Genomic DNA, 7,500 nt, shown 5'->3' with positions numbered 1-7,500 from the left:
AACTGAACTCGTTGGGAAGCAAGGGGATCGAACACCACCGGAGGATTAATCTAATTATTACACAAAGCCACTCATTTTGTGAGGAAATTAAAGTCAATAAAAGTAAAATATACCTTCCTTTGGAAGGAAGATTGCAGAAAGGTCTGGTTAACCGCAACACTGCAACTCCTATCATGCTCACGCTCTGTCAAGAAAAAAAACCGCACAAACTCCAAAGGTAATTCAAAAATGTAAAGTCAATTCAAGGTATGCGTTAAAAAGGCGCCTCTGTCTCAGGCAGTCTCTTCTTCCTCGGGGTTGTACTGTTCGTCAGGATCAGCATAAACGCCTTCACTCGCTGGTGGCGCAGCTGTAGTCGAGGTGGTGATCGGCTTCGAGATGGCCGCATTCGGATCGATCCGTTCATACAGCTTCACGTACTGGCCCACCCGTTCGGTAGGATAATCCGTATGAAAGAATGATGCCTTCTCTTGGTAGATCGACAGGAAGTTGGCAATCGCTGGTTCAAGCACATCAAATGCCACGAGATGTGTCGGAAGGGCACTGAGTGGATGCACGGGAAGATTTTTGCGAATCCATCCCATTGGATTTGCATAGAACTGATCTGCTTCGTCAATGTAGTTCTCCTGTTCCTGCAGGTTCGGTTCGCAACGTAGGAAACGCATCGTCACATTCTGATGCACGTGGCTGTAGAACGGTGTCGAATGGCAAGGCATCAGAAATAGAATCTTGGCCGGATTGTTGAACTCATCCCGATAATCCTTCGTCGCTGAGCTAAGGTGTGCGACAACATCGACGGTACCACGCTGATGAACGGATCCAATATAACCGGCCAACAATCCGTTTACGGTCAGTATGAGCAATGCTACGAACCAGATGCTTATGCTGCAAATGCGGAAAGGAAAGTGGTCGGTCAATACATTACTCACAATCATAAAACTGATAGTGACATTAGCATTACCTGGATGCTTTGCGGCTCCAGCGGGCAAGATAATCGGCAGTAAGGTACAGGCACAGAGGAAGCACGGGCAGCAGGAAACGGAATTCCTTGTGTGCCAGCACGGAATACACGGCGACCGTGAAGAGTATCGATGATAACAGTAAGAAACGCTCTTTGTACACCTGTCGATGGCGTACCGTTTCAAAAGAAGCGACCAGGAATGGCAAGATCGTGATCCCTAGCAGCATCGGTAGACCGGCCGATAGATACCAATACCAGGGATGCTCACCGTAGAAGCTACCAATTCCTCTCAATACATTGTATTGCAGGAACTCGTACGGTGTTACGATGAAAGAGCCGTGGAAGTAGCTGTCTACTGCGATGCTAAGCCCACCAGTCAGTACACCGATCAGTAGGTACCGCTTCAGCAGCAACTCCCACGTTGGGTGGGATGACTTTTTAATGTGGTACAGACACAGCGGAACCCAGGGGATGACGGAGGTCGGTCGTACGAAGAACGAAAGCGCCACCGGCCACAGGAAGCTCGTGCTTTCGGAAGTCCACGGGAACAGACTTAGCGCAATCATCGTTAGAGATGTTTCCACGGTGTTGGCCAAGGTACGCGAACCAACGTAGAACCAGCACCATGATGAGGCAAGCAGGAACACGGACCATTTGCTCTTGTTGGACCAAACGTAGAACCGGTAGTCGGCGTATGCACTGAACAGCGCTTGCAGAATGCGCGGCAAGATGGTCAGCAGATCGACGGTATCGAGGCTGAGGATGGCGAGCACTTTGTACAGTCCGGCAATGAGCGCCGGGTAGAGGTAACTTCTAATACCGGCAGTCCATTCCCACGTCAGGTGCCCATAGCTGGAAGCATGAAGCGGCAACATTAACTGCGGATCACGCGCAGGGCAGTGGCGCGCAACGCGGACGCCTTCGGAAAACGGACTTACCCAAAAGCCAAACGGTGGGCCACTTCCAAGCTTTGCCAATACTCATCCGGAACAAAAAAGGTCGTCACGAGGAACACCGATGCAATTCGTAACGCCAAAAAGAACCAAAACACTCCGTGGGCCATTTTTCTAAAAGCAGCGCTGGCCTTCTTTTTGAGGAATTTCAGGATCCACCGCCGAACCACGCGCGAGCTCGGCTATTTTTTTGGATGTCACGCACACAAACAAACGAGGTAAAAAAGGGGAAAATTCCTTTTATTTTCTCACCTTTTCCGCGCCGGCAAAGAGCGTTTACGAAAAGATAAGGCACCACTGGTGCACGCACGTGTTCGGTGTTACTTTCTCAACCCCCCCGAACGATTCTTGACCCCCCGCAGGGGATTCCGCAGCTCCAGAACGTTTTTCCCTTTTCCCGGCGTTTCCACGGCGCCACCGAAAACCAAAAAAAACCGTTTGTTTTGCGAGAATGATGACGTAACCGACTGCTCGAACCAACTCAACTGCTCGAATTGGCGAAACGTCGAGCAGTTTTATCGTTGTGTTGGTGATCGGCGTCCGGTGCGTTTGAGAGCAAAAATTGAAGTCGGTAATCTCGAGACAAAGCTAAAATAATAATCAGGAATAATCTAAAATAGTAATCATGACCGGAACAAATGGAGTGCAGCTGACGGAGGAGGAGACCGAGCTGTATGATCGGCAGATCCGTTTGTGGGGTCTGGATTCGCAGAAACGGTAAGCATGTCGCCTTTCCATTGGTCCCGGCAACTTTTCTAATGCGGCGTACTCCCTCGCAGACTCCGGGCCGCACGCATTTTGATCGCTGGCCTCAACGGATTGGGGGCTGAAATTGCCAAGAATGTAATTCTCGCCGGCGTGAAGGCCGTTACGCTGCTGGATCATCAAAAGGTGACCGAGGCGGACTTTTGCTCGCAGTTTCTGGTTCCACAGACGGCGCTCGGTAGCTTCCGCTCCGAGGCCTCGCTCGAGCGAGCCCAGCATCTCAATCCGATGGTGGAACTGAAGGCCGATACTGAACAACTGGCCGCCAAGCCCGACGAGTTCTTCAAAGAGTTTGATGTGGTGTGCATCATCGGAGCTCCGACGGCGGAACTGCTGCGCGTGGATAGCGTGTGCCGGGAAGCGAACGTGAAATTCTTCGCCACCGACCTGTGGGGCATGTTTGGCTACAGCTTCTCCGATCTGCAGGAGCACGAGTTCATGATGGATCTCGTCAAGTACAAAGTGATCTCCAAACCTAACGAGAAGCGTAAAACGGAAACTTACACAACGCCGGTCAAGCGCACCTTACAATACCCGGCCTACCAGGCGCTGGTCGATTTCGACTTCCGTGCCGATACCTACGCTCGCAAGCTGAAGCGCAACGGTCCGGCGCTTCCGTTGCTGCGCGTATTGCAAACATTCCGCGACCAGGAACAGCGTGATCCGGCGTACGACAAGCGAGAGGAAGATCTCACCAAGTTGCAGCAGTTGCGGGACAGTCTAGCTCCTGGCATCGTACCGGACGATGCGTTCGTCCATGTCTTTGCTCAGATTTCGCCGGTTGCGGCCATCGTAGGAGGAGCAGTAGCGCACGAGATCATCAAGGTGGTGTCACAGAAAGAGGCTCCACACAGAAACGTGTTTCTGTTCGATTACGACAAATGCTGCGGATTTGTGGAGCTGGTCGGTGCCGAATCTTAATCTTCCTCCAGGAGCGCATCCAATGTATTCTTTCTATTCGTCCCCTTCGACATTTATCATATAATTCCGAGAAATAAAAATGGAGAACTTGTATTTCGTTTGTTAGAAATGCTGTTCTAAAAGTGGCCCGTCCGCTGTTACGGTTTGGCGGAGAGTCGAACCTATTACAGAATCGTAAAGCCATGGCGATAATCCTTGGGGTTGACTTACTTTTACATCAAGATCAATTTCACGTAATGTATGGCCAACAGCGAGGTCATTGGAGTAAACCAACGATTTGCCAAGCTTGGTGGAGCACGCTAGCTCTGAGCTTAACAACTTCCTATCCTCGACAGTGATCGCTCGGAGTGCCTGTTTCAACTCTGCCTCATCGTAATCAGCGGAATCCAACACGTGGGCCACCAACTCGAGGATGGGGCAAGCGGTGCCAGGCATCTCTTCGATCATCCTGATGCCCTTCACCATTCGTTGGAACTCCTCCGGATCGAGCGAGGCCTGATGGTCCGTTCCCTTCCATGACTTATCGAGCGTAAAGTGTCGTTCCACGATCCGCGCTCCTAGAGCCACGCTGGCGATGGTTAACTGAATTCCTAGCTCGTGTCCCGAATATCCTATAGTCAGCTCGGGAAAATGCTGGCGATAGAGCGGAATCAATTGCAGCATCGTGTCTTCCGGTGGTGTGGGATATGCCGAAACACAGTGTAGTAAGGCGACATCGCATCTTTCAGCAAATATACGGCGAATCTTACAAATCTCGTCCCAACGTTGCATTCCGGTTGAAACGATTAACGGAATCGATCGCGTGGCAGCATAGCGTAGCAGCGGGACGTTGTTGGCATCGCCGGATCCAATTTTAATGAACGGAACCTTCAGCTGTTCTTCGAGTTCCCGGAATGAAAGCATATCCATAGCGGAGGCCGTGAACAGAACACCGACATCGTCCTCGGCATAGCGTTGCAGTTCTCGATAGTCTTCGAAAGAAAATTCTAGATGAGCCTTGTGTTGACCGTATGTTTTTCCCCATGAATTGCTGCCTTCGTAAGGACGAGCTAGAGCAGCCGCAGTAAATTTTGCCTCCAAGTTTGACCGCTGGAACTTTACACAATCTGCACCGCAGTCCTGCAAGGGGCATCCGGAACGAAGAGTCAGAAATTCATATCGCCAGTGGTTGTGCATCGATTTACCTTTGCTTTCCGTATCATCTGCTTAGCAATCTCGAGCGATCCTTGATGGTTTTGTCCGATCTCAGCAACCACAAACACCTTCTTGCTTTCTTCTCTTTTACCCCACATTGCTTTCTACCGTGCTGTTTATGCACACGCTAACGATACGAATTGCTACAGAAAATAACAGAACCTACTGTAAACGCTTATGTACACACCCATCCGTGGATCTTAATTGGGGACAATTTGGAATCAGAACTTTCACTTTACGTCACGCACATTCCTCAACCGATCGCATCCCCCTTTCCCTTCCCCGCCTCTCGTTTAATACAAATAGAGACCGAATACGGTCACCACACAGAAGATCGTAGAATTGCTAAACTCGCCCGTCGCATGATTATCGGTTTCCGGGTCCCATCGACAGCGGGAGACATATTTGCAGCCTGCCCCTAGCTGCTGGCCAAGCATAACTTCCACCACATGCTTGTAACACTGCATGTTGAGATCCCGCACCTTCAAGCTGATTTCATCCGCCAGCACTTTGGTGTAAATCGCGGCCAGTTCGGCGTTGTATTTCATTCCTACCGAAAAGGACAATGTTTAACGATGACCACAAGGATCCCAACTCCCTCGAGCCTTACCAGTCAGTGTCTTCGTTAGTGCGGTATTGATGATTTCGCGAACCTTTTCTGATTTGAATCGCTCACCCAAACCCGGTCGCATCAGGTAACCGGTCATGAGCGTTCCGCTGTCTTCGGCCAGCGGTTGCTGGCTACCTTCGGGCAAGGATTCCGTTTTCTCCATTCCGGGACTAACTACCATTCTGGCAAGCGAATCGTTCGGCGGCCCGCAGACACCAGAAGCTCAATCCGTTTGAGTTGGTCCTTTTTTCGTTGTTTGGTTGCTGCGTGACGGTTGGTTGGTTGCCAGGCGACGCGACGTTATCGAAACACAATCTATTTACCACTCGGTAGACGAAAGAATGGGCCCCAATTAAATGCAAAAAGTGCTAATAAATAATTATTAACGTTTACCTTAAACCTGGCCAATTTTGCCTTCGAACCAGATTCCGATGGTTTCATTACGAGACTGCTGCCGGGTCGATGTTTTTATGAACGGATATAGTGTCGCTGCTTCCTTTCCAGCCAAAAAGGACTACGCCACTGGAATCCTCGGTCTTACTGCTAGTTAAAATGCCCGAGAATGTTCCTAATTCTTCACTTTTTCTACCGAATTCTAGAGGTTATTTCCGGACCAAAAATTGCGGTTCCTCCCGCGAAAATGTAAACAAAATCTTTCTCAGTACGGTGAAGGATTTTTCTCACTCCAGGACGAGTCCGGTTCTCACCCGGAGCTATAGGAAAAGAAATGTAGAAATGCGGTTTTCTGAATGCAATTTTATATTTTCTTTCCGCTAGGCAGATGAGTAAGAAAAGGCGAAAAACAGAACGTTTCAACATAAACCATTCCCCCTCTCTTGATCGTAGTTTTGCTCCTGCCTCGCGGAACAGGTGATCTCGCACAACTCAACGGATTCGTTGGATGCTTCCGGCCGTGACATGAATCTTACATTTTAATGCCCCTCCTTTTCACGTCTCCCGAGCAATGCACGTTTGCAAATATTTTACTTAAATCTATACACGGTCCAGACACTCAACCGACCGCCCATGCGCTCACGGCATGCGCTGTGGGAGCGACCCAGCTGATTCCTAGAGACGGAACGACGGAAATTGCCACCGGCCAGCTTAGCTAAAACAAACAGGAAATTAAGGATGCACCGGAAGCGCACTTGGTTGAAATGTTGATTGAAAATACTTTTGATCCCGCCCTGACCTCGGCCTATCGCTTCTCTCCCACTTAGTGGGGCTTCTAGGATTAAAAAATAATCGGAATTCGTATTAACGGAAACAGTACGCAGTGTCCGTGATGAAGACGAAAGCAGACGGAAAAAACGGACACTTTGTTTGAAGGACCGGTACCCTGGTCGAGCGGACACAGTCGTACCGTAGAGGTAAGTAGTATCGCTTGCGCCTACCACAGTCTGCCTCAACTAGTCTATCACATTGCGGCGTAATCGAGCTGAATGTTCATCTGCCGCACACCGATCGCTTCGAAGATCATGCGCGTGTGCTGTACCACGTACTTGGGATCGACGTTCTTCGATACTTCCAGCTTGATCACACCAACGTACACATCGGTGCAGAGCGTCCAGAAGTGTGGTTCTTGGACACTGTACACGCCGGCCAATCCCGTCACTTTCTGGTAGCACGATGGAAGTAGTCGGTCCAGTGCCACTGGTTGTCGCTGCATCAACACCATCACGGACTCGCGAATCAGCGAGAGCGTACTAAGACCTATCGTTAGCGCAATAAACATACTGCAGATCGGATCCGCACGCATCCAACCGAACATTTGCATGAGTATGGCGGAGATGATGACTCCGACGGAACCGAGCGTATCGGCCAGGATGTGTAGAAAGACGCCGCGCATAATCTGCGAGTTGGTCGACACTATTTCCGAGCTGTTGTGGTGACTGTGTCCGTGGTGATCGTTGCCACCACCATGTGAGTGTCCATGATCGTTGTGATTGGACAGCAGGGAATGCGTGTCGTGGTTGTGATGATTACTGCCACCACCATGGGAATGTCCATGGCTGATGCCACCATGCGAGTGACCATGGCTACCACCGCCATGTGAGTGCCCGTGGCCACCGTGTTGGAATGCATAGATGCCGACA

The 7,500-nt window shown here is 50.3% G+C and overlaps 5 protein-coding genes across 6 annotated transcripts in view; 1 reads left to right on the top strand and 4 right to left on the bottom strand.

Moving 5' to 3' along the window:
• Nucleotides 1-2,321, bottom strand: part of LOC126579949 (GPI mannosyltransferase 3) — a 2,460-nt gene extending 139 nt beyond the window's left edge. The window contains exons 1-4 of one of the 2 annotated variants that reach the window (XM_050243739.1): nucleotides 2,167-2,321; nucleotides 1,900-2,096; nucleotides 962-1,813; nucleotides 1-885 (exon numbers count right to left, since the gene is read on the bottom strand). The exon at nucleotides 1-885 is cut by the window's left edge and continues 139 nt beyond it. In XM_050243739.1, the coding sequence (XP_050099696.1) occupies nucleotides 273-885; nucleotides 962-1,813; nucleotides 1,900-2,024 (1,590 nt within the window). In that variant the 5' untranslated portion in view covers nucleotides 2,025-2,096; nucleotides 2,167-2,321 and the 3' untranslated portion in view covers nucleotides 1-272. The remainder of the gene's footprint in view (nucleotides 886-961; nucleotides 1,814-1,899; nucleotides 2,097-2,166) is intronic. The other variant, XM_050243747.1, reaches the window with a different exon arrangement.
• A 144-nt stretch (nucleotides 2,322-2,465) lies between these two features.
• LOC126570031 (SUMO-activating enzyme subunit 1) lies at nucleotides 2,466-3,693 on the top strand. The gene is made up of 2 exons (XM_050227481.1): nucleotides 2,466-2,631; nucleotides 2,694-3,693. Exons 1-2 carry the CDS (start codon nucleotides 2,540-2,542, stop codon nucleotides 3,598-3,600), a joined length of 999 nt encoding a protein of 332 aa, XP_050083438.1. The 5' UTR covers nucleotides 2,466-2,539; the 3' UTR covers nucleotides 3,601-3,693.
• LOC126570030 (sialic acid synthase) lies at nucleotides 3,677-4,913 on the bottom strand. The gene is made up of 2 exons (XM_050227480.1): nucleotides 4,785-4,913; nucleotides 3,677-4,719 (listed from the first exon to the last, which is right to left on the bottom strand). Exons 1-2 carry the CDS (start codon nucleotides 4,890-4,892, stop codon nucleotides 3,703-3,705), a joined length of 1,125 nt encoding a protein of 374 aa, XP_050083437.1. The 5' UTR covers nucleotides 4,893-4,913; the 3' UTR covers nucleotides 3,677-3,702.
• Nucleotides 4,914-5,087: 174 nt separating this feature from the next.
• Nucleotides 5,088-6,028, bottom strand: LOC126570032 (dynein light chain Tctex-type protein 2B). Its single transcript, XM_050227482.1, has 3 exons — nucleotides 5,798-6,028; nucleotides 5,405-5,719; nucleotides 5,088-5,344 (listed from the first exon to the last, which is right to left on the bottom strand). Exons 2-3 carry the CDS (start codon nucleotides 5,583-5,585, stop codon nucleotides 5,088-5,090), a joined length of 438 nt encoding a protein of 145 aa, XP_050083439.1. The 5' UTR covers nucleotides 5,586-5,719; nucleotides 5,798-6,028.
• A 112-nt stretch (nucleotides 6,029-6,140) lies between these two features.
• Nucleotides 6,141-7,500, bottom strand: part of LOC126570442 (zinc transporter 7) — a 2,509-nt gene continuing 1,149 nt past the window's right edge. Inside the window, exon 3 of the mRNA XM_050228195.1 lies at nucleotides 6,141-7,500. This exon is cut by the window's right edge and continues 271 nt beyond it. Within this exon, the coding sequence (XP_050084152.1) occupies nucleotides 6,822-7,500 (679 nt within the window). The 3' untranslated portion in view covers nucleotides 6,141-6,821.

The sequence above is a fragment of the Anopheles aquasalis genome, chromosome 2 (assembly GCF_943734665.1).
Source record: "Anopheles aquasalis chromosome 2, idAnoAquaMG_Q_19, whole genome shotgun sequence".
Taxonomy (NCBI): domain Eukaryota; kingdom Metazoa; phylum Arthropoda; class Insecta; order Diptera; family Culicidae; genus Anopheles; species Anopheles aquasalis.
This window is presented reverse-complemented; position numbering and strand designations above follow the sequence as displayed.

Excerpts from the sequence above, each read along its gene's own strand:
- LOC126570031 (XM_050227481.1), top strand. The coding sequence starts at position 2,540 with ATGACCGGAACAAATGGAGTGCAGCTGACGGAGGAGGAGACCGAGCTG. Across the intron at positions 2,632-2,693 it reads GGTCTGGATTCGCAGAAACG|ACTCCGGGCCGCACGCATTT; the intron begins GTAAGCATGTCG and ends ACTCCCTCGCAG.
- LOC126570030 (XM_050227480.1), bottom strand. The coding sequence starts at position 4,892 with ATGTGGGGTAAAAGAGAAGAAAGCAAGAAGGTGTTTGTGGTTGCTGAG. Across the intron at positions 4,720-4,784 it reads AGATGATACGGAAAGCAAAG|GACTGCGGTGCAGATTGTGT; the intron begins GTAAATCGATGC and ends TGCCCCTTGCAG.
- LOC126570032 (XM_050227482.1), bottom strand. The coding sequence starts at position 5,585 with ATGGTAGTTAGTCCCGGAATGGAGAAAACGGAATCCTTGCCCGAAGGT. Across the intron at positions 5,345-5,404 it reads ACTAACGAAGACACTGACTG|GAATGAAATACAACGCCGAA; the intron begins GTAAGGCTCGAG and ends CCTTTTCGGTAG.